General features: G+C 46.4%; 3 protein-coding genes across 12 annotated transcripts; 1 reads left to right on the top strand and 2 right to left on the bottom strand.

Annotated features, from left to right (window-relative positions):
- Window positions 1-2,567: 2,567 nt before the first annotated feature.
- Window positions 2,568-5,253, bottom strand: ino80e.S (INO80 complex subunit E S homeolog). Of its 7 annotated transcripts, none has more exons than XM_018240790.2 (8): window positions 5,115-5,253; window positions 4,494-4,594; window positions 4,328-4,398; window positions 3,938-3,990; window positions 3,672-3,747; window positions 3,420-3,516; window positions 3,083-3,211; window positions 2,568-2,894 (listed from the first exon to the last, which is right to left on the bottom strand). In XM_018240790.2, exons 2-8 carry the CDS (start codon window positions 4,572-4,574, stop codon window positions 2,679-2,681), a joined length of 723 nt encoding a protein of 240 aa, XP_018096279.1. In that variant the 5' UTR covers window positions 4,575-4,594; window positions 5,115-5,253; the 3' UTR covers window positions 2,568-2,678. The 7 variants fall into 7 exon arrangements, with proteins under 7 accessions (XP_018096279.1, XP_018096277.1, XP_018096282.1 ...); XM_018240788.2 differs by having other exon boundaries at window positions 4,494-4,674; window positions 5,115-5,243; XM_018240793.2 differs by having other exon boundaries at window positions 2,568-2,891; window positions 4,494-4,674; window positions 5,115-5,243.
- Window positions 5,254-5,323: 70 nt separating this feature from the next.
- hirip3.S (HIRA interacting protein 3 S homeolog) lies at window positions 5,324-18,315 on the top strand. The gene is made up of 7 exons (XM_018240740.2): window positions 5,324-5,528; window positions 5,602-5,722; window positions 13,194-13,314; window positions 13,456-14,744; window positions 15,764-15,923; window positions 16,028-16,126; window positions 17,981-18,315. Exons 1-7 carry the CDS (start codon window positions 5,458-5,460, stop codon window positions 18,169-18,171), a joined length of 2,052 nt encoding a protein of 683 aa, XP_018096229.1. The 5' UTR covers window positions 5,324-5,457; the 3' UTR covers window positions 18,172-18,315.
- A 7-nt stretch (window positions 18,316-18,322) lies between these two features.
- On the bottom strand, window positions 18,323-24,596 carry dusp14.S (dual specificity phosphatase 14 S homeolog). 4 transcript variants are annotated; one of them, XM_018240630.2, is made up of 2 exons: window positions 24,513-24,596; window positions 18,323-19,362 (listed from the first exon to the last, which is right to left on the bottom strand). In XM_018240630.2, the coding sequence occupies exon 2, from the start codon at window positions 19,280-19,282 to the stop codon at window positions 18,644-18,646; it is 639 nt and encodes a 212-aa protein (XP_018096119.1). In that variant the 5' UTR covers window positions 19,283-19,362; window positions 24,513-24,596; the 3' UTR covers window positions 18,323-18,643.
- Window positions 24,597-25,347: the final 751 nt, after the last annotated feature.

Below are 25,347 nucleotides of genomic sequence, written 5' to 3'. Positions count from 1 at the left end.
ATGCCTGCTGTGGAGGGTTCAATATACAGTAGCAGCTTTTATTGGCCTGTGTATGACCATCTATTAGGAGACATATAGGAAATGTTAACCACCCTCCCCCCAATCTTGCAGTCATTAATAAATAATATATGGTCATTATATGGTCCCCATAGATCTGTTATGGTCCCTGTTTCAAATGAGGGGTGGGGGACAGCCAGTTACAGCCCTGCAGTCACACAAGCACTGACAGGCTTCAGTTCCCTATCAGGTCCTGCTAGCTGCTGATTGGTTCCTGTCCTACAGTGCAGTGAGCTGAGTGCACAGCCTGGGAATTCAGGGAGCAGCAAGTGGAAGAGAAGGGAGGGATTATTACTGTTTTTGCAGAAATATTCAATAAATCAGCCTGAAACACTACTATTTTAAGCACAATTCTTCTATATCTAAATGAGTATAACGCACTGGTACAGTTATCTTTAAATAAATCCATATAGATGGCGCTATGAGGAACAAATGGTTAACCTGCAGAAAGAAGAAGCCGTTGCTCGTGTGTTTGAGTAATGAAAGTGACCTTTAAACCACCAACGTGCTCAAACTCCCTTAGCTGGTCCCTGAAAAGCTGCCATTAAGAAAACCTGGATCAAATAATAGAAGGTCAAACCAGTTTTCTCTTGTTGTGCCTAATTGTGATATTTAAATAACAAGAGACCCACAGGGCTGACTCCGGGGGCGCGGGCAAGTCAAAGCCATGAATTTAATGGCCCCAGCAGTTGCCAAAGACACAGGACTCATCCTCTAAGTCAGTGATCCCCAACCAGTAGCTTGTGAGTAACATGTTGCTCTCCAACCCCTTGGATGTTGCTCCCAGTGGCCTCAAGGCAGGAGCTTATTTTTGAATTCCAGGTTTGGAGACATGTTTTGGTTGTATAAAAACCAGTTGTACTGCCAAACAGAGTCTCAATGTAGGTTGACAATCCTCATAGGGGCTATTAAATGGCCAATCACAGCACTTCTTTGGCAGCCCAAGAACATTGTTCATGCTTATGTTGCTCTCCAACCCCTTTTACTTACTGTTCACAGGTTCTAAAGGTTGGGGATCCCTGCTCTAAGTGATAACGTGATCAGGAAGGCAGTCAATCAATGCTCGGTGATAATCCCACAGAGGCTGATGTGTCCCCTAAATAGATGCCATGTCCAGGATGGAGCACTTCATTCTGATCATTCCCTGGCTGCTGCCCAATGGTAATACAGTGACACCGCTGTAATAATAATAATAAGCTCTACCCATATCTAGTGTATGTGTCTCGCTGCTGGGAATGAAGATGTTGCAGCCAGTCAAGTAGAAATTAGCTGTTAGTGACAGGTTTAAATGTCACAGCAAAATATTGGGATAGGATTACTGACACGGCCTCTCCAAAGATCCAAACCCACAGCAAAGCCTGCTGCAATGAGAATGGATACAGCACATATTGGCTGGAATTAGTATTCCTCTCCCCATGCGGGTATAGGGAGAAAACTCTTTACAAGTATTCCTAAGCCTTCACAAATACACACTGCTCTTGGATATCACTGTGTGTGTGTGTATATATATATATATATATATATATACATATACACACACACACATACATACACACACATACATCCTTGGGACCCACTGCGCAAACAACCATGAAAGTTCTGGTCAAGATCCTGTGAAAAGAAAAAGAATGTACCAGTGCATTATACTATTAAATATAGAAGGGATGTGCTTAAAAAATATGTGTTTTGAGTCGATTTATTGAGAATTTCTGCAAAAACCCTAATAATCCCTCCCTTTTCTTCCACTTGCTGCTCCCTGAATTCCCAGGCTGTGCACTCAGCTCACTGCACTGTAGGACAGGAACCAATCAGCAGCTAGCAGGACCTGATAGGGAACTGAAGCCTGTCTGTGCTTGTGTGACTGCAGGGCTGTGATTGGCTGTCCCCCTCCTACTGTGCTTCTGGCAGGGACACGCCCACCCCTCATTTGAAACACAGACAGGGACCAGAGAACATCTATAGGGAGCTCCAATAAAGGGGCTATTTTTAAAGATAATATTAATGTTTAGCACCATGTAAAAGCCGCGCCATATATTACTTATAATTGCCTACACAATTAGGGTTTTTTCATTAATCCAGTATGTCTCCTTTAATCTGCAGGCTGGTTAGGCACTAAATAGTAATAAAAGGCACAATAGTAATCCGGCAACACATCTCAGTGGAAATGTAAAGCATAAAAATAATTTGAATTGTTGTATAAATAGAGAGTCTATTAAGGATATTAATAATAAAATGCTCACCCCATGTATTTGCAGTTATAGCACAGTCAATGCTTGTCTTGGTACAGGAGCCCCATCTAGTGGTCAGTAAGGGAAGGTGCCGCTGGATTCCTTGTGAGGCAACTTTGGACGACTTCGGAAAACGAATTGCCACGTGTGATTAGCGCCGCCTTTTTATCATTTTAGCCGGCGCAGAGTGAGGGAAGGCGTTTGGGGAGATTGGTTGCCGCAAAAACGAGGCCAGTGTGGCCTGACCCTTAGGAGTGAGATCTCTGGATGGATACTAATGTATCAGCTTGAATAAGTTTATTACAAAATATTTACATTTTAAAGCTGGAAATAGGGGAAATTGTCAATAGACAGAAGGTTTAGAAGGAAATAAAATTCACCAAGTGGACGTGTTTATTCAGGAATGTCTATAACTAGATCATCCTCCTCGTCCCCATCCGGACCTTCATCCCCACTTCCTTCTCCTCCGTCGCTGAACATCTGTTGGGGTACAGTGCTGAGGATGGTTGGGGTGTGCTTGCTAGAGGAGGAAAGGGGCGGGAGACTGGATGAACGAGGGCTGAAAGGAAGGACTCCACCGCAGCTGGGAGAAGAGCTGAGAGGTATCTGCTGGAGTTGAAAGGTCCATAGAGAAGGGAGAACAAGCAGAAAAAGAGAAGTGGGGGAGGGGAAGACATAACAAAATCCCATTAAAACCCAGGCATCCACTTGTGTTATGTCCACTCACACGTGCACACTCACCCTCACTTGTGCACTCTCACCCTCACTTGTACACACTCACACTCAAGCGCAGGTACCTTAGGCTTCTTAGGTTTAACCCCACGATTCTTCACATCTTTCTTGGCACGTTCAGGTTTGGGGGGTGTGGAGTTGGGTAGAGGAGCCAGATATTCCGAGGGAAACGGGGTGTAAGGGGGTGAGCTCATCTGATGACGGGGGTGAAAAGGTGAAGGGGAGAAAATAAATCATGAGGGGGAATGAGACGGGGGGGGGGAGAAGTGCAGAAGAGACGGATGATAGCAAATAAAGAGAAGGTGATACTATATATATATATATATATATATATATATATATATATATATATATATATATATATAACAGAACAGGGGTGACTGGGTTTGGAGGGCTACTCACCGCACTTAGGTATGGCCCCCCCGCTGTGTGCAGAGACAGGCCAGATGAGCAGGAGGTTGGGGGTGGGGAGGCAGAGCCAGCCGGAGGACTTCGCTTCCTGGGAAATGTAAAAAACATAAAATAACGTCACAGTCAACTCTCAGCACTATCCCCATTCACTTTAGCCTATCGCTGCATCCATTATAAGTGCAAGTCTTACTACAGTACAAGCCAAGCCAGAGATTAAGAACCTGTGCTTGGTCCCTCACTCACCTCTTGCTCGGGGGGGTGCTTGGCCCACGGCCCCCTTCCACATCACTGTTGTCTGACGATGCAGTCACATCAGAGTCTGACATACAAGGAGACAGGAGAAGAAACACATAGAAAAAGGCTTCATTCTTGTAGTGATATTTGTGACATTATGCTTTATGGCAGGTCACTGGGAGTTGCAGTATGATGTAGTGATGTCAGGCATGAATGAAAGTGTATAATGTATCTATTTGTCTTCTACCCCGTCCTTCCCATTTCTCCTTTTGTACCTGATGAATCCTCGTCCACATTCTCATACTGCATTATTCTGTCCAATAGGAAACTGTCAGACACACAGAGATGGCAGTCAGTGGGGAGACAGAAAATTAATAGGATAATAGCAGAACCATGGGATAGAAATTATACTGTTTGTCTTAGAGAAATGCGAAGGCTTGTTGCTAAATAATGAAGAGTTGCGCCCTGTATCCAGGAAATGGATCTCACGGCAAAGCAAAAGGTAAGGGTTAAGAGTTTCCAGTGTATTTCTGGTGCATTGGCGGTGCATTGGTGGTGTATAAGCAGTGTATTGGCAGTGTATTGGCAGTGTATTGGCAGTGTATTAGCAGTGTATTGCCGGGGAAGGGTTGATGCTGCAGTGCAATGGGGAGGGGCATCTGTACCTCTTGTCTCGGGAGACTTTCAGTAGTTTCCTCTGGGATCTCCTCAGCTCCTCCTGAAAACATTCCTGTTCCTGCAAGAGACACAGAGTGTTGTAGTTCTGCTCTCAGTAGGAAGGGGGTTGTGTCCTGGCAAAGCTACCCCAAGTCACAGGCAATGGGCACTTACATAAATGAGGAACTTGAGCTTGCGCTTGAGATTCTTGTATTTTCGCTTGTAGTCCACCTCATCATCAGTCTGTCCATTCATCTCTGCTTGGGAAGCAGCGGCTGTGACACAGGGGTGATTCTATTTACTGACCCACAAATAAATAAGGAATAACTCTGTCCTGGCAACATATAATGTCTACCTGAAAAATAATAAATGGAATTGTGCACAGGGGCAGAATGTAATGTATCACTTAAAACTCACAAACACCCTGGCACAGAAATTGTGTCACACAGAGTCCTCATGGCACAAGCCTGGCAGCATGAACTTATTCACCCAGCCTACAGCAACCCTGACACCCACATAACACAGTCCTGGCACCCACAGTATATTAGGAAAGATGGTAGAGTCCTGGTACCCACAGTATATTAGGGAACATGGTAGAGTCCTGGTACCCACAGTATATTAGGGAACATGGTACAGCCCTGGCACCCACAGTATATTAGGGAACATGGTAGAGTCCTGGCACCCACAGTATATTAGGGAACATGGTAGAGTCCTGGCACCCACAGTATATTAGGGAACATGGTACAGTCCTGGCACACATCAGAAAGGCACACCAATGTAGCGCCACATACTCACACGAAATATCGGTCCCGTTATGACCCAGGAAACCACCAACCCAAGCACGGATCCAGACGTCACTTCCGGTGTTATTATCCACCCACAGCCTGTTCCCCACACTCGAATCAGGAAGGAGGAGAACGGTGGGCGGGGCACAAGTGTATACGAAATGGCAGGTTAAAGATGTGATTGGACGGCATTTTTAGGCTCGTCCTCCCAAAACCTACAATCCATACACTGATACAAGTTTTTTTTCCACCGAATCATAACAATCTTTAAGATATGGGCGTGGCTCTGTTTCAGTTGCCAATCAGAAGTGAGTGGGCGGGGCGCAGGCTTAGCGCTGGCTGCGGGTTAAAACATGGCGGGAGAGAGTATGAAGAAAATGAGGCGATTTATCCGTGAGCTGTTCCAGGGCAGCCCGGACCTCAGGTAAGAATGATGTCACTGTCGGGGTCATGGCGTCTCCCGCACTGACGTAAATCACGGTGCTTTCTCTCCGCAGTGTCCTGACTCACTCCAGAGTGCGCGCCCAATTCCTGGCACACACCGGCCGCTCGGCTCTTAACCCTGAGGAGGTTCGGCAGCTGAAAGGGCTCGTGGAGGAGGAGCTTGTCAGGATGCAGGTATAGCCCTGTATAGTCACATGTCTGTATCATTGTCACTACCATTAGTCCCCACGGGATAAATACCAGTAATCTACCACTGCCATCAGCGGCATGTGATGAGTGGCCGCAACCAATCAGCAGGCAGCATTCACTGGTCACCTGCTCCAAAGCAATTCTCTTATAGGGGTGTATGGACTTGGCTCTATGGGGGCAGGGCCAACTGTGGGGCCCCCTAAATGGAGTTTTGTCATATGGCACAGGGTTTCAGGGCTGAGTGGCAAATAGTGACTGTATTACCCTCTGTGCCATGATAATTACTCACTACATTTCACTTATTTCTTTTTATTGACTTCACCTGCATAAACAGCACAGGAATTAATTTTCACAGTATATGTAACCAAAGAACTACCCTCTTGTTGTATGGTAAATAGTACAGGGAATACCTATACTGCCATAGTTTTATAGGATCTCTCTGTACAGACTATGAGCAAATTTAGGGACTGTTTCTGCTAAATTGTGCTTAGTACAGGGAATACCTATGCTGCCATAGTTTTATGGGATCTCTCTGTACAGACTATGAGCAAACTTAGGGGCTGTTCCTGCTGAATTGTGCTTAGTACAGGGAATACCTATGCTGCCATAGTTTTATGGGATCTCTCTGTACAGACTATGAGCAAACTTAGGGGACTGTTCCTGCTGAATTGTGCTTAGTACAGGGAATACCTATGCTGCCATAGTTTTATGGGATCTCTCTGTACAGACTATGAGCAAACTTAGGGGACTGTTCCTGCTGAATTGTGCTTAGTACAGGGAATACCTATGCTGCCATAGTTTTATGGGATCTCTCTGTACAGACTATGAGCAAATTTAGGGGCTGTTACTGCTGAATTGTGCTTAGTACAGGGAATACCTATGCTGCCATAGTTTTATGGGATCTCTCTGTACAGACTATGAGCAAACTTAGGGGACTGTTCCTGCTGAATTGTGCTTAGTACAGGGAATACCTATGCTGCCATAGTTTTATGGGATCTCTCTGTACAGACTATGAGCAAACTTAGGGGCTGTTCCTGCTGAATTGTGCTTAGTACAGGGAATACCTATGCTGCCATAGTTTTATGGGATCTCTCTGTACAGACTATGAGCAAACTTAGGGGACTGTTCCTGCTGAATTGTGCTTAGTACAGGGAATACCTATGCTGCCATAGTTTTATGGGATCTCTCTGTACAGACTATGAGCAAACTTAGGGGACTGTTCCTGCTGAATTGTGCTTAGTACAGGGAATACCTATGCTGCCATAGTTTTATGGGATCTCTCTGTACAGACTATGAGCAAATTTAGGGGCTGTTACTGCTGAATTGTGCTTAGTACAGGGAATACCTATGCTGCCATAGTTTTATGGGATCTCTCTGTACAGACTATGAGCAAACTTAGGGGACTGTTCCTGCTGAATTGTGCTTAGTACAGGGAATACCTATGCTGCCATAGTTTTATGGGATCTCTCTGTACAGACTATGAGCAAACTTAGGGGACTGTTCCTGCTGAATTGTGCTTAGTACAGGGAATACCTATGCTGCCATAGTTTTATGGGATCTCTCTGTACAGACTATGAGCAAATTTAGGGGCTGTTCCTGCTGAATTGTGCTTAGTACAGGGAATACCTATGCTGCCATAGTTTTATGGGATCTCTCTGTAAAGACTATGAGCAAACTTAGGGGCTGTTCCTGCTGAATTGTGCTTAGTACAGGGAAATACCTATACTGCCATAGTTTTATGGGATCTCTCTGTACAGACTATGAGCAAACTTAGGGGACTGTTCCTGCTGAATTGTGCTTAGTACAGGGAATACCTATGCTGCCATAGTTTTATGGGATCTCTCTGTACAGACTTTGAGCAAACTTAGGGGCTGTTCCTGCTGAATTGTGCTTGGTACAGGGAATACCTATGTGCCATAGTTTTATGGGATCTCTCTGTACAGACTATGAGCAAACTTAGGGACTGTTCCTGCTGAATTGTGCTTAGTACAGGGGAATACCTATGCTACCATAGTTTTATGGGATCTCTCTGTACAGACTATGAGCAAACTTAGGGGACTGTTCCTGCTGAATTGTGCTTAGTACAGGGGAATACCTATGCTGCCATAGTTTTATGGGATCTCTCTGTACAGACTATGAGCAAACTTAGGGGACTGTTCCTGCTGAATTGTGCTTAGTACAGGGAATACCTATACTGCCATAGTTTTATGGGATCTCTGTACAGACTATGAGCAAACTTAGGGGTTGTTCCTGCTGAATTGTGCTTAGTACAGAGAATACCTATGCTGGGCATAGTTTTATGGGATCTCTCTGTACAGACTATGAGCAAACTTAGGGGACTGTTCCTGCTGAATTGTGCTTAGTACAGGGAATACCTATGCTGCCATAGTTTTATGGGATCTCTCTGTACAGACTATGAGCAAACTTAGGGGACTGTTCCTGCTGAATTGTGCTCAGTACAGAGGAATACCTATGCTGCCATAGTTTTATGGGATCTCTCTGTACAGACTATGAGCAAACTTAGGGACTGTTCCTGCTGAATTGTGCTTAGTACAGAGAATACCTATGCTGCCATAGTTTTATGGGATCTCTCTGTACAGACTATGAGCAAACTTAGGGGACTGTTCCTGCTGAATTGTGCTTAGTACAGGGAATACCTATGCTGCCATAGTTTTATGGGATCTCTCTGTACAGACTATGAGCAAACTTAGGGACTGTTCCTGCTGAATTGTGCTTAGTACAGGGAATACCTATACTGCCATAGTTTTATGGGATCTCTCTGTACAGACTATGAGCAAACTTAGGGGACTGTTCCTGCTGAATTGTGCTTAGTACAGGGAATACCTATGCTGCCATAGTTTTATGGGATCTCTCTGTACAGACTATGAGTAAACTTAGGGGACTGTTCCTGCTGAATTGTGCTTAGTACAGGGAATACCTATACTGCCATAGTTTTATGGGATCTCTCTTTACAGACTATGAGCAAACTTAGGGACTGTTCCTGCTGAATTGTGCTTAGTACAGAGGAATACCTATGCTGCCATAGTTTTATGGGATCTCTCTGTACAGACTATGAGCAAACTTAGGGGACTGTTCCTGCTGAATTGTGCTTAGTACAGAGGAATACCTATGCTGCCATAGTTTTATGGGATCTCTCTGTACAGACTATGAGCAAACTTAGGGGACTGTTCCTGCTGAATTGTGCTTAGTACAGGGGAATACCTATGCTGCCATAGTTTTATGGGATCTCTCTGTACAGACTATGAGCAAACTTAGGGGCTGTTCCTGCTGAATTGTGCTTAGTACAGGGGAATACCTATGCTGCCATAGTTTTATGGGATCTCTCTGCACAGACTATGAGCAAACTTAGGGGCTGTTCCTGCTGAATTGTGCTTAGTACAGGGGAATACCTATGCTGCCATAGTTTTATGGGATCTCTCTGTACAGACTATGAGCAAACTTAGGGGCTGTTCCTGCTGAATTGTGCTTAGTACAGGGAATACCTATGCTGCCATAGTTTTATGGGATCTCTCTGTACAGACTTTGAGCAAACTTAGGGGCTGTTCCTGCTGAATTGTGCTTAGTACAGGGAATACCTATGCTGCCATAGTTTTATGGGATCTCTCTGTACAGACTATGAGCAAACTTAGGGGACTGTTCCTGCTGAATTGTGCTTAGTACAGGGAATACCTATGCTGCCATAGTTTTATGGGATCTCTCTGTACAGACTATGAGCAAACTTAGGGACTGTTCCTGCTGAATTGTGCTTAGTACAGGGAATACCTATACTGCCATAGTTTTATGGGATCTCTCTGTACAGACTATGAGCAAACTTAGGGGACTGTTCCTGCTGAATTGTGCTTAGTACAGGGAATACCTATGCTGCCATAGTTTTATGGGATCTCTCTGTACAGACTATGAGTAAACTTAGGGGACTGTTCCTGCTGAATTGTGCTTAGTACAGGGAATACCTATACTGCCATAGTTTTATGGGATCTCTCTTTACAGACTATGAGCAAACTTAGGGACTGTTCCTGCTGAATTGTGCATAGTACAGAGGAATACCTATGCTGCCATAGTTTTATGGGATCTCTCTGTACAGACTATGAGCAAACTTAGGGGACTGTTCCTGCTGAATTGTGCTTAGTACAGAGGAATACCTATGCTGCCATAGTTTTATGGGATCTCTCTGTACAGACTATGAGCAAACTTAGGGGACTGTTCCTGCTGAATTGTGCTTAGTACAGGGGAATACCTATGCTGCCATAGTTTTATGGGATCTCTCTGTACAGACTATGAGCAAACTTAGGGGCTGTTCCTGCTGAATTGTGCTTAGTACAGGGGAATACCTATGCTGCCATAGTTTTATGGGATCTCTCTGTACAGACTATGAGCAAACTTAGGGGCTGTTCCTGCTGAATTGTGCTTAGTACAGGGAATACCTATGCTGCCATAGTTTTATGGGATCTCTCTGCACAGACTATGAGCAAACTTAGGGGCTGTTCCTGCTGAATTGTGCTTAGTACAGGGGAATACCTATGCTGCCATAGTTTTATGGGATCTCTCTGTACAGACTATGAGCAAACTTAGGGACTGTTCCTGCTGAATTGTGCTTAGTACAGGGGAATACCTATGCTGCCATAGTTTTATGGGATCTCTCTGTACAGACTATGAGCAAACTTAGGGGCTGTTCCTGCTGAATTGTGCTTAGTACAGGGAATACCTATGCTGCCATAGTTTTATGGGATCTCTCTGTACAGACTATGAGCAAACTTAGGGGCTGCTCCTGCTGAATTGTGCTTAGTACAGGGAATACCTATGCTGCCATAGTTTTATGGGATCTCTCTGTACAGACTATGAGCAAACTTAGGGACTGTTCCTGCTGAATTGTGCTTAGTACAGGGAATACCTATGCTGCCATAGTTTTATGGGATCTCTCTGTACAGACTATGAGAAAACTTAGGGACTGTTCCTGCTGAATTGTGCTTAGTACAGGGAATACCTATGTGCCATAGTTTTATGGGATCTCTCTGTACAGACTATGAGCAAACTTAGGGGACTGTTCCTGCTGAATTGTGCTTAGTACAGGGAATACCTATGCTGCCATAGTTTTATGGGATCTCTCTGTACAGACTATGAGTAAACTTAGGGGACTGTTCCTGCTGAATTGTGCTTAGTACAGGGAATACCTATACTGCCATAGTTTTATGGGATCTCTCTTTACAGACTATGAGCAAACTTAGGGACTGTTCCTGCTGAATTGTGCATAGTACAGAGGAATACCTATGCTGCCATAGTTTTATGGGATCTCTCTGTACAGACTATGAGCAAACTTAGGGGACTGTTCCTGCTGAATTGTGCTTAGTACAGAGGAATACCTATGCTGCCATAGTTTTATGGGATCTCTCTGTACAGACTATGAGCAAACTTAGGGGACTGTTCCTGCTGAATTGTGCTTAGTACAGGGGAATACCTATGCTGCCATAGTTTTATGGGATCTCTCTGTACAGACTATGAGCAAACTTAGGGGCTGTTCCTGCTGAATTGTGCTTAGTACAGGGGAATACCTATGCTGCCATAGTTTTATGGGATCTCTCTGTACAGACTATGAGCAAACTTAGGGGCTGTTCCTGCTGAATTGTGCTTAGTACAGGGAATACCTATGCTGCCATAGTTTTATGGGATCTCTCTGCACAGACTATGAGCAAACTTAGGGGCTGTTCCTGCTGAATTGTGCTTAGTACAGGGGAATACCTATGCTGCCATAGTTTTATGGGATCTCTCTGTACAGACTATGAGCAAACTTAGGGACTGTTCCTGCTGAATTGTGCTTAGTACAGGGGAATACCTATGCTGCCATAGTTTTATGGGATCTCTCTGTACAGACTATGAGCAAACTTAGGGGCTGTTCCTGCTGAATTGTGCTTAGTACAGGGAATACCTATGCTGCCATAGTTTTATGGGATCTCTCTGTACAGACTATGAGCAAACTTAGGGGCTGCTCCTGCTGAATTGTGCTTAGTACAGGGAATACCTATGCTGCCATAGTTTTATGGGATCTCTCTGTACAGACTATGAGCAAACTTAGGGACTGTTCCTGCTGAATTGTGCTTAGTACAGGGAATACCTATGCTGCCATAGTTTTATGGGATCTCTCTGTACAGACTATGAGAAAACTTAGGGACTGTTCCTGCTGAATTGTGCTTAGTACAGGGAATACCTATGTGCCATAGTTTTATGGGATCTCTCTGTACAGACTATGAGCAAACTTAGGGGACTGTTGTTGCTGAATTGTGCTGTGACCATGCCCACTATTGGCGACATATTGAAATATTGAATATATAGGTAAACATTTCTTTTAGCTGTTCCTAAAACACAAAACCCATCTAAAAAAAAAGACACTGATGCAATTTGATTTATAAACCCCCCAAAAAATTAGCAGGATAAACACAGTTTCCATGTATAATACCCCCAAAAGCAGAATTAACACAGCGAGAATTTCATGTATAAAAACTCCCAAAAATCATATCAGAAAGCACAGTGGCAATTCCATGAATAAATACCCAAACAATGCATAACAGAAGAATGGTACAAATGCAATTGTTGCCAGTAATGAAAGGGTTACAATTCACAAGGCAGTGAAATTAAGATGATTTGTAGCATTTTTTCTGCACGGATAGTCTGGGGGAGAGGATGAATCTGCAGCACCATCGTCCACCATCCATAGTGACTTGTTAGCGGAGTACAAACAAAGTATAATGGCGTCTTTCTCCCCTGCCTGCAATTGGCTCCAGTCCCGTGGGCACAGGGTCCGATTGGGCGCAATGGGTCTAATCGGCCTAAAACCGACACTGTGTGGGGGGACTTGACTATGGGGGTGTGTGTGGGGATTTGGCTCTATAGTTGGGACCTACCCATAACCTCTTAGTCTCTGCTATCGGCTCACTTGGGGGGGGGTTAAGTAATAAAAGGTACTAAGTTTGCCCCAGAGCAGCAACCAATCAGCAGGCAGTATTTACTGGTCACCTGCAAACATCTTATTGGCTGCTATTGCTGCTTTTGGGCCACCTCAGTGCCCTCTGTTACTTATATAATATATAATCCTGTCACTGTCATCAGTGCCCCATCTAGAGCCAACGCAGAGCTTCTTATTGGGCAGGAGAAATGCTGCACTGGCTGTGGGAATGAGCCTGTTTGCAATTACCAATCTCCTGTGGGTTTTTAGGTGGTAACTGCTTTGCCTTTAGTTCATAACCAGCACTAATGTTGCACTAACTGGCAGCTACAGGACCTGCGTATAATTTTTTTAAATTGTTTGAGGAGGTTAATTAAGGTCCAGATTTGGTTTTGTGCAAATGCATTTATATTAATTCCTTCCTGGCCATACAGCTGCACAGGAATAGGCCTGTAAGTGTTAAAGGTAGACCCATGTTGAAGACTTTTGTTTCTGTAACAGGAGGATTCCAGTGACGATGAGCCATTAATCAGGCAGGTAAAGAAGAGAGGCAGAGACATTAATGAGCCTGATGGTGATGGAGGCAGAGAGCCCCCAGGGAAGAAGCGGAAGCCCACAGAAGGTGAGGGAGGGTGAGAGGGGTTAAGGTGGGTATGTCCCAATTTTAAGCTGGCCATGAACATACCAATACGTATCAGATGAGATTCTGTATAGAGTGATGACTAGTGGCCACCTTTATGCTAATAACTGTCTTGTATTGCAGGCCATGCTTCTGAGGAGGAGGATTCTGGGATTGAACCCTTTGGGAGTGACAACAAGAGACTGTCTGGAAGCTCCTCTGAGGCAGCCGCTGCTGAGAGACCAATTGCAAGCAGGTTGGAGAAGGAAAAGGGATCAGACAGCAAGAGCAATGAGAGTGATGGTGATTCTGATGTGCCGAGCCCACAAAGGAAAAGAGCACCCAGAAAGAGTAAGGTGTCTGGCAGCAGTGATACAGAGGCCAAAACAACACCCGCAAAATCAATTGGGAAACAAGGGGCTTCTGGCAAAAGTGTCAGGGAGGGGAAGCAAGGGAGCTCTCCTCCAATGAGGAAGGGAAAGAGAGTGTCTAATGAGCTGTCGGGCAGTGAGAGTGAAACAGAAGTGACCAATACCAGGCAAAAGAAAGGGCTAAAGAAGGAGACAGACAGTGAGAGTGAGGAAGAAAACAAAGGAAAGAAGGCTAAAAAGGAGCGTGCAAGTCCAAAGAGAGCAGCACAGAAAGGAAAAAAGGCTCAAAAGCCAGCAAAGAAAAAGAAAAACAAAGAGACAGAGAGTGAAGATGAGAGTGCTAGTGATGACGAGGAGCAGATCCAAATAGGGTCTTCTGAGAGTGCCAGTGAAAATGAGACTGTTAGCAAAAGAACAGCTGGCAAATCAAAAGGCTCAGACAGTGATGATGAAGAACAGGAACAGCCGTTTGGAAAGGGTGAGGGGTCACAGATAGTGGGGTCAGACAGTGAGGATGAAGAGACGGATACCAGGCAAAGGAGTAAAGAAAAGAGCAAAGCTAAGAAAGCCAAGAGTGCAGGGAGTCCTAATGTTGCACTACAGAAAGGAAAAGGGAAAGACAAGGGAAAACCAGCAAAAAAACAGAAAAAGACCAAGGCAGATAGTGAGGAAGAGAGCGATAATGATAAGGGAGCCAGAAGCGAATCTGAGAGTGAAGATGAGATGTCTGAAAAGAAGAACTCTCCAAAGAAAGAGACAGACAGCGAAAGTGCAGAGAGCAGTGCAGCCGAGGGAGATTCAAATTCTGAGAGTGAAAAAGAGAGTCCAGGACAGAAGTTCATGTCCAATAAGGAAAGCAGCAGTGCCAAGAAAAGGAAGAGACAGCCTGGGAAGGAGGAGACTGAAGGAGAGGATGAACATAAGGAGAAGGGAGAAGACACCAAGAAGAACAGGGAGTCTGGTGAGGAAACCGCCAATAAGAAAACACAACCAAACGATGGTGACAGTGACTGTTCTGTGGGATCTGACGCCAAGGAGAAAGGCAACAAGAAGCAGAGTAAGGTGAGTAATATTACTCCAGTGGCCCCTCCGTCCCATGTCTGCACTGGGTGTCACTGTGGCCCCTCCCATGTCTGCACTGGGTGTCACTGTGGCCCCTCCCATGTCTGCACTGGGTGTCACTGTGGCCCCTCCCTCCCATGTCTGCACTGGGTGTCACTGTGGCCCCTCCCTCCCATGTCTGCACTGGGTGTCACTGTGGCCCCTCCCTCCTATGTCTGCACTGGGTGTCACTGGCCCCTCCCTCCCATGTCTGCACTGGGTGTCACTGTGGCCCCTCCCTCCCATGTCTGCACTGGGTGTCACTGTGGCCCCTCCCTCCCATGTCTGCACTGGGTGTCACTGTGGCCCCTCCCTCCCATGTCTGCACTGGGTGTCACTGTGGCCCCTCCCTCCCATGTCTGCACTGGGTGTCACTGTGGCCCCTCCCTCCCATGTCTGCACTGGGTGTCACTGTGGCCCTCCCTCCCATGTCTGCACTGGTGTCACTGTGGCCCCTCCCTCCCATGTCTGCACTGGGTGTCACTGTGGCCCCTCCCTCCCATGTCTGCACTGGGTGTCACTGTGGCCCCTCCCTCCTATGTCTGCACTGGGTGTCACTGGCCCCTCCCTCCCATGTCTGCACTGGGTTTCACTGTGGCCCCTCCCTCCCATGTCTGCACTGGGTGTCACTGTGGCCCCTCCCTCCCATGTCTGCACTGGGTGTCACTGTGGCCCCTCCCTCCCATGTCTGCACTGGGTGTCACTGTGGCCCCTCCCTCCCATGTCTGCACTGGGTGTCACTGTGGCCCCTCCCTCCCATGTCTGCACTGGGTGTCACTGTGGCCCCTCCCTCCCATGTCTGCACTGGGTGTCACTGTGGCCCCTCCCTCCCATGTCTGCACTGGGTGTCACTGGGGAATGAGGGAAACTAACTGTAGGGATTGAGTCTGTAAAGGAGCAGATATCCTTAATGACTGCAAGTGCTGCTGAGCCTCCATCATATGTAACAATAACTCCCAGACTCTCTGATCCCTCCCTAGAGTTCATCCCGAGAGGATCACCCCTCAGTGGTGCGGTTGAAGCGCTACATTGCAGCCTGTGGGGCGAGGAAGAACTACAAGAAGCTGTTCCAGGATTGCAGCTCAGTGAAGTCCATGGTGCAGATCCTGAAGAATGAGCTGGAAGAGTTGGGGGTTAAAGGTGAGGCTACAGTGGGGTGGGGTCTCAGAAGGGAATAGACACAGTGAGAGGGTGGAAAGAAGAAAGCTCATTGGTTGATCAGAGGAATTGTTTGTCCTGTGCAGGGCAGCCATCACTCTCCAAGTGCCGCATTGTGAGAATGAAGAGAGAGGAAGCGGCTGAGCTGGCGGAACTGGATACCAGTAACATCATTGAGACAACTGGTGAGTTACTATGGAGACTGCTGGAACCTAATGGGGGTCTCTACAGGCTGCAGGGCCCGACCTATAACTCTCCACATACCAGAAGCAGTTTAATCACAGCTTTCCTATTGTATGTGAGGGCCGATCTCTAGCTGTGTAGAACTGCAGTCACAATCAGGAAAGCAAGTGCCTCCCTTATCATCAATCCTCCTACTCATCGTGCACCTTATTTATGGCACCCCTTTCCTTGCTCATCACCCACCGTTTATTTGTTCCCTCCTTCCTGCTGTACAGAAAATATCTTCCTTCTGTGATAGATAATGGGAGGGGGGATACTTCCTGTTGTAGTTGCACTGCTCCACCACAACCTGCAGGAGTCGTAACTTGCTTCATCCTTCCTTCTAAAGCGTAGCTACAAGCTGAAGGACACATGTAAAGGGCAACTCATCCCTACACAACCCTTATTTCAAGCAGTAGTGTCATGTAGATGAATAACAGAAATAATAGTAAGTCCCATGAATATCTAAGTGATATTGCTATTTCTCTTTCTTGCACTGCTGCTTCTGACTACATGCGCCATTCACCGACTACAACTAAGGTGTTTCAGTGGTACATGTAGTCAGAGCCAGCAGTGCAGGGAGTAGCAATGACCATTCTTAACAAACGTATATCGGGAAAATGATTATTAAATCTTTATTTTATAAGGCAAAGTGTTATTAAATGGGTTTCTTTTGTTTTCCTCTGTGTCTCATGAGTAACACTGGTCTCCTCTGGAGGCAATTCCAGCCAATCATCACTCTGCTGACACTTTATTTTTGTTTTTCTTTCCCATACGGCCAGTGTGTTCCCTCCCTTCTCCCGGAGATGACCCTACAGAGCTTGATATAAAGTCGCTCATCCACATTAAAGGAGACAAATAGGATAAATGACCTAAAAAAAAAACCTAATTTTGTAGGCAATTATAAGTAATATATGGTGTTGCTTTTACATGGCGCTAAACATTATTATCTATAAAAATAGCCCCTTTATTGGAGCTCCCTATAGATGTTCTCTGGTCACTGTCTGTGTTTCAAATGAGGGGTGGGCGTGTCCTAACGGTCCCTGCCAGAAGCACAGTAGGAGGGGGACAGCCAATCACAGCCCTGCAGTCACACAAGCACAGACAGGCTTTAGTTCCCTATCAGGTCCTGCTAGCTGCTGATTGGTTCCTGTCCTACAGTGCAGTGAGCTGAGTGCACAGCCTGGGAATTCAGGGAGCAGCAAGTGGAAGAGAAGGGAGGGATTATTAGGGTTTTTGCAGAAATATTCAATAAATTAGCCTGAAACACTACTTTTTTAAGCACAATTCTTCTATATCTAAATGAGTATAATGCACTGGTACATTCTTATTTTTTACACCAAATGTCTCCTTGAACTCTCCCGCTGTGTCCTGTATAATACATATATATAATATAGATGTTTGGCCTGTATGAGGGAAATGACTGCTTAGTTGTTCTATTCAGTAAAACAAGGTGCTGACTAAGCAGCTGCTTCTCTTCCAAGTTATTTCTGTGCAAGACTGAACAAGTATTTACTGTTAGTCACAATCTGGAAATGTTCTTTTGGGTCTGAGGAAGGTATTTAGTATTGCTTTGTATAAAGGCTGTGAGGGTGGTATCATGAGAACATTAACCCCTTGTGTGCCACTCACTCCGGCCAGTACCAGCATACCATGTCTGTAGGAAATAAAACTGATTTATAAGTTATTCTCATTTCCTATAGGTTTGTGGCACAAACTGCCAGTTGTGTGGAATATACTGCCACTTTTACTCATCTGCTTATTGGTTGTCGTGCATGTTCTGTCTCCTTACTACTGTTTTCTCCCCCACCCTCCAGGTCGCCCAAAGCGTCGTAACACCTGGAATCCTTACAAGACTTCTCCCTCCCGGGATGTCTCTCCTCCCGCAGAATACCGCAAGTCTGTGGCATCAGATTCTGAGGATGAGGAGGCCCCGCCAAGGAAAAAGAAACCAATGGACTGGTCTTCTCTGAAGGGGATTATCAGTGACGATGGTGAGAGTGAGTGAGCTTGGCTTTGCACACTTACCCTCGCTTGTGCCGGCACTTTCACTATCTGCCAGTTACATTGTCTGTCTGCTCACCTTATACAGTTTCTGGTTGCACATTATTTTTATATGTCATTTTTGTAAATAAATGTTTCTTGTGGAACACACCGGATTCTGCTTGATAAATAACTTTTATTTAGAAATCTGTGCAAACAAGCCGCAACCTCCCGCCCTCCCTCCAGTGATTTCTCCTTAGCAACCGGGCACACGTTACACGGCAACAAACGCTTGTGCAACTCTGCTCATACAAACAACACAAACCTCTGCTGCATGGCATTCCCTGGTTATTTCTCATCCTTATGGAAGTTGATAAATTAAGTGGGCAACCTATAAAATATTCTCCTAAGATTAGAAAAGGTCCAGTAAGTTATGCCCTCCTAGTATAAAAGGGAAAGAGATGATGTCTGTGTGTCCCGGAGGAGAAAGTGGAAGTTTATCTGAGTTTCCACACGGGGATGAGGTTGTGGGTCTCTCGCTCATATATATCGGGGATAAGGCCCAGGGGGGAGGGCACCAGCCTCACAGTGTTCTTGCCAAAAAGCTTTTTCTCGTACTGGATCAGCTGCTGCCAGAAGCCCATGTTGGGCCGAACAACGGGCCGCCGGGTCTTCACCCACTGGTAGGCATCAAGGAGAGCGAGCCGGTGGTACTTCATCAAGTAGGCGATACACAGGGTCGCTGAGCGGCTCACCCCGGCCACACAGTGGACTAGTGTCCGGCCATTCCTCTTGCCATTCTGGTGGATGCGGTCGGCCACTGAGTCAAAATACAAAGCCAGAGGAGCGTGGGGGAGGTCGGGCACGGGCACTTTCATGTAGTCCACATCTGGCCAGTTGGAGTTGGGGATTTCCAAGGTGGCATTGACGATGCACGTGACATTACGAGAGTAAACCAAGTGTCGGCTGCCGGCTGCATTCCCGCTGGACAAGTAAAGACAAGGGCTGATCTGTGCCATGCTGCTCAGGCTGGAGGGGCCACTGATTGATGTTGGTTTGGTGGAAATCGGAGGAGGCGGAGAGCGTCGAAGGAGCCGGTGGCTACGGAAATTCATTGTGAGGAGCTGCAGGGGCATAGAGAGAGTCCACGAACTGAGCTGCAAACTGACAACAATGGGGAACGTTTCCTGGTACCAACGTGATCACTGGGTACAACCTGGGCATAAACATAGAGAATCCTATGAACAAACCAAATGGTAGAAACAGTATCGCAAGCCCTAGCCCCATTCTCCTTGTGTGTGTGTGTGTGTGTTGGAATGAGTGTGTAAAGCAGTGCAAATCTATACAGCCACCTACATACTCACTGTGTTGCTGAAAGATTCCTCCTACTCACTGACAATAACTGTGACTCACACTGGATACTGACAGCTGCCCAACTGGCGTCAGGCTGAATGTAAGGAGAATGGTGGAGAGTGGGGGCATCGAGGGGGTGAGGGGACTCGGCAGCACAACATCCATTGGAAGTGGAGAGACATGGAGGAGGCTCAGTGCTGGAGAGGGTGGGAGACTCCATGTGAGGGGATTGGCTGGAGGGTCTGGGAAGAAAACAGGCCACGGACAATGGAAGCCACGGGTCAGGCTGACTCATGGAGTGAATGAGGGCAGAGCTGACAGGTGGAGGGGTGACTCAGACAATGTCACTATTCAATAAGCCTGGCACTATTGGGGCATCACAAGGATCCACCACATGTGTTGCCTTCACCCTCCGATATTCTCCTTTACGTGTCAGTTCTGATAGGGAACCACAACTGTCACCCTGCAAATGCCACCCCAGCAGCTTTGTTAGAGGGCAAGATGGCAGCATAGGCTTATCTCATGGTCTCTGAACCTTAACTTGGCAAAAAGGCATTCTTGCCAGCATGGTGTGTACCGAGGAAGGGAGGGTTGGCACTGCCATACACTGTGAGTGTAGATGGGTGTAATGGAGGGTTGGCACTGCACACAAGTTGTACATAATATAGTGAGAGGTTGGCATGGTACAAGGGCATATGTAGAAGTGAGTGCAGCAGGGCGGCTGGCATTGCAGTGTGGTATATTCATGTTATAGAGATAATGGCAGTGAGAGCAATAAATACTGCTGCAGTAAGTGTGTGGGTCAGAGGGGTGACATTTCGTCATCTCATAACAAGGAAACTGTTAAACTACAATTCTCAGTTCTACAGCCCCACCCACCCGTGCCAGGGTGCAGTATAAGACACATTGGTATCCGGGTGCCAGTGCTGTGTATAAATGGAGGAGTGAGGGCACAGAAGAGAGTAATGGGGGAGTCTGGCAGAGGCCGGGGTGTCAGCTCTTTGCAGCAGGGGGTGAGTCTGGAATCATTATGGGAGGCTCATTGTATAAAATACACTTACCTGTGATGTGATGTCTCATGCCCGGAGCTGGGTGCCCATACACTGCGTCTCTAACTCTTTATGTGTCGCTCTGCAGAGAGGAGGGTGCTGGAGTCAGGGAGAGGGTGTGAGGGGGGCGTGTGAGAGGGGGGGCCTTGCTCTTATTCATATTCATGATGAGCATCTGAGCGCTGCTTCCGTTAACTGCTTGACTGCTGGAGACCACTGCAATGCTTCCCTCCTATGTCTCTTCTCTCACATAAACTGCTGAGCATGTCACCCCTAAGCGCTCTGCACCACAACTGCACCACAACTGCACCCACAGCACATGCATTCAGGCAAAATGGAACTCTGGGCATAGCAGTGATTTGGGGCTCCAGTTTTCATCTGACAGGTCTTTGGGAACCCCCAAAATGGGTAGTAGGGCAAGATGGAGACATTAGGACAAGATGGAGACATTAAGGCAAGATTGAGACAGTTGGGCAAGATGAAGACTGTAGGGCAAGATGGAGACAGTAGGGCAAGATGGCGTCAATAGGACAAGATGGAGACAGTAGGGCAAGATGGAAACAGTAGGGCAAGATGAAGACATTAGGACAAGATGGAGACATTAAGACAAGATGGAGAAATTAGGGCAAGATGGAGACAGTAGGACAAGATGAAGACTGTAGGGCAAGATGAAGACTGTAGGGCAAGATGGAGACATTAGGGCAAGATGGCGTCAATAGGACAAGATGGAGACAGTAGGGCAAGATGGAGACAGTAGGGCGGGCAAGATGGAGACAGTAGGGCTAGATGGAGACAGTAGGGCAGGCAAGATGGAGACAGTAGGGCAAGATGGAGACAGTAGGGCAAGATGGAGACAATAGGACAAGATGGAGACTGTAGGGCAAGATGGAGACAGTAGGGCAGGCAAGATGGAGACAGTAGGGCAAGATGGAGACAGTAGGGCAAGATGGAGACATTAGAGCAAGATGGAGACATTAGAGCAAGATGGAGATAGTAGGGCAGGCAAGATGGAGACAGTAGGGCAAGATGGAGACATTAGGGCAAGATGGGAGACAGTAGGGCAATATGGAGATAGTAGGGCCGGCAAGATGGAGACAGTAGGACAAGATGGAGAAAATAGGAGAAGATGGAGACCGTAGGGCAAGTTGGTAACAAGATGGAGACAGTAGGGCAGGCAAGGTGGAGAAAGTAGGGCAAGATGGAGACTGTAGGGCAGGCAAGATGGAGACATTAAGACAAGATGAAGACAGTAGGGCAAGATGGAGACAATAGGACAAGATGGAGACAATAGACAAGATGGAGACAATAGACAAGATGGAGACATTAGGGCAAGATGGAGACATTAGGGCAAGATGGAGTCAATAGGACACCATGGGGACAATAGGACAAGATGGAGACAATAGGACAAGATGGAGATTGTGGGGCAAGATGGAGACAGTAGGGAAAAAGACGGAGACAGTAGGGCAAGCTGGAGACAGTAGGGCAAGATAGAGACAATAGGACAAGATGGAGACTGTAGGGCAAGATGGAGACATTAGGGCAAGATGGAGACATTAGGGCAAGATGGAGACATTAGGGCAAGATGGAGACATTAGGGCAAGATGGAGACATTAGGGCAAGATGGAGACATTAGGGCAAGATGGAGACATTAGGGCAAGATGGATATGGAAGAACACAAATGCCACAGAAACACTTTGTATATGTTGGCCAATCTGTGCCCCTTAATCTGAATTGTTGGGAGTATGAGGTGAATTGTAGTTTAGCTATTGCTGAAGGGGAATTTGTCTTGTGTCTGGCCCCATCACCATTAAAAATGTCCCTGTTTTATGCTACTGTGACTGGATCTGCTAGGCCTGGTGGGGCCCTTGGGAAAAATGTGGCTCTTGGCAGAAGTCTGGGAGCTTTATGCATAATTCAGCAGCAGCAGTATATCACATCCCTATACACAATACATATATATAATCACTCGATACACCGTCACCCCTCTTTGCAGTTCCCCTTTGCCAGGTGCAGTTTATTTTGGGGACTATGATGTCACAAGCCTGGGTGGAGCCTGAAGGAGAATACGAGAATTTCTGACATCACCAGAGAGACAATAAAGAGCCAATCAGATGCCATGCACCCTTTCATGACTGATGCTGAGAAGAAGAGGAATAGCAGCACAAAGGATTGGGCAATAAATCATCCAATCATCAGAAATCATCGATGTGTGTCTCTTTGTTCATTGCTTAGCTGGGTTATTAAAGGGCCACATTCCTGTCCAACATGAATTAAATAATGGCTGGTAAAAATTGTTTCCTATACAGAATAGCTCAGTGAATTGGTTATTATTGTGCCAGAAATCTCTACCACTGCTTAGTGAATCTGGACCAAAATGTCTTTCAGGCTTGTCCCTATGTCCCAGTAATATTGGGCACATTGTTTGTATATAAACCCCTCTCTGTTATTAAGGGTCACATTTGAGTTCTCTATTTAGGTGCATGGCTGCTTGGAAGACACTTTAGGCAACTCGCATCCCAAATGCTGCAGAATTAATTAGGGTTCAGGGGCATTAGCCAATCAGAATGCTGCTTTCATTAGTGCCACAGCAGCTGAAGAAGAAGAGCTGATTGCTGATTGGTTCCTGGGATAATACACAGTGAATTTCAGGTTAACCCATTGCAGCAGCTAATTGGTGGCCTGGGATTGGACGCTGCTAATTAGGTGATAAGTAATAAGGGGCCCGTCTCTTGCTGGGGTCATGGGTGAGTATGTTGTGGCCCCACAATGAGGGAGTTAGTTCCCCTGGACATGAAGTTCTGAATCTCAGTATCCAACCCTTGTCTCTTTGTGTATCCTGTTGGCTGCAAAGTTATATATAATCCAGGTGTCAGCTCTGCAGCCAACATGCCCAAACGTGAGCCAAGACTCCTGCACCTGAGCCGGAACTGACTCTCTCCCCCCCTGCAAACGCCTTGGACTGTGGGGGACAGGCAAGATGGGGGGCACATGGGTGATGTGAGGTTTATAATGCCAGAGGCCTATGGATTGGGCTGACACCTTACATTAATATTAGTTTGTTTCCATGCATGCTGCAGTCTGTGCTGATTCTGAGCAGCCATGCAGAATGTACTCTTTTACCATAATATTTATAAAAGCTGCATTTTAAGTGGTGACCCTAATAGTGGCCCTAGGGGTAACATTTAGTGTCTCTTGGGGTTATAATATTCATTTATTTCATTACAGTTCCTGCAGCTCTAGTCTGTCCCATCTGGTTGCTAGGCGTAATGCCCATAGCAACTAGGAATCTGCTGGATTGTTAGAATGAGTAAAAGGAAAGATTAAAGTCTAATGAAATCCAAATCTGCCTTTGAATAGAAGCCAATGAGAAGAGGAGAATGGGGGGGGGGGATAATGTTTGATTTGAAGAGAATAGTTTTCCTACTGGGGGAGGAAGGCAGCACAGAAGGGGGGGCAGGCTACTTATTCTCCCCACTCCCCAAATCTGACAGTCCCATAAGAACCTACCCAAGTAGCCGACCTGTAATGTCTCTGTGTGTTGGGGGGGTCTCTATCACTAGTATTGGGGGGTCTCTATCACTAGTATTGGGGGGTCTCTATCACTAGTATTGGGGGGTCTCTATCACTAGTATTGGGGGGGTCTCTATCACTAGTATTGGGGGGGTCTCTATCACTAGTATTGGGGGGGGTCTTTATCACTATTGGGGGCCACACTGTTACTTTTCTCACAGCCCCCCAATACTCATTGTACTGACAAGAGCTCCCCAGACTGAATGAGAACAGGAGAGACTGGTATGGGCCGCTGAGCTCACACTCTACAGTTAATCCATATGATCAGCAGAGACAGAGCCGACACACTGTGACTTTATACTGAACTTATAGTGACAAGTGACTGTAATACTGAGCCTGTTCCTCTGTAGTTACACGTGTGTCTATAGCTGACGGGTCGGACCTGCTTATTCACCTGCCCGCGCTCTACCGGGGAAACAGCCTCCAGCATTTACCGTCCTCTCGTCTTCGGAAAAGAACGGGTTACAGTAACAGCAGCATCACCTGACTCGATCTAACCAATGGGACAGAGCTGCTAGGCTTCGCCCATCCCAACCTCACGCACGCCCCACCTGCTCAGCCGCAAGTGCCAGCAACAGCCAATCACAGCGCAGCTCGTTCCGCCCTTGCAATAACGTCATGGCCGGTGAAGTCAGTCCGTTGCTATGGGAACAGTGCGTGATGACGCTAGTGATGCTCTGAGAGCTGATCTATTTTAGGGAAAGGAGATTGGCAGCTGCGGGCGCTGTATTTATATGTAACTAGACAGACTGAAAGTATTTAATGTCCAGCTAGTGGTTAGAGCGTGGGTTACATGTGACTCTAACACTTCAGGTAGGGCCGTCACTAAATGGAAGATTTTAGGAATGGTGTAGTTTAACTACAACTCTCAGGCTACTGTGCAATCAAATAAGGAATAATGTCTGCCGGGAGATTGTTGTGATGAAACAAAGGAGTAACTTTTATTTGTACACAGGTTTCCTTACAGTCACGTGACGTATATACAAGTAGTATTAGCAGCACTGACACAGGCAGAGATCATACAGCTGAGCATGTGACTCCCATAAGGCATTGCAGTCAATTCCACAGGCAGAAATACCTCAAAGTCATCTGGATGCCACCCAGCGGCTCAGTGAGAAGGAGTCTAAGCCTCACACCCCATCACTGTGGTCCCTTCACTAAAGACAATCTAGGAGCCTTGGGAAGTTACTCCCTGCTACTGATCCTTGATGGAGCACAAAGCTGCTCAT

The sequence above is a fragment of the Xenopus laevis genome, chromosome 9_10S (genome assembly GCF_017654675.1).
Source record: "Xenopus laevis strain J_2021 chromosome 9_10S, Xenopus_laevis_v10.1, whole genome shotgun sequence".
NCBI classification, from domain to species: domain Eukaryota; kingdom Metazoa; phylum Chordata; class Amphibia; order Anura; family Pipidae; genus Xenopus; species Xenopus laevis.
This window is presented reverse-complemented; position numbering and strand designations above follow the sequence as displayed.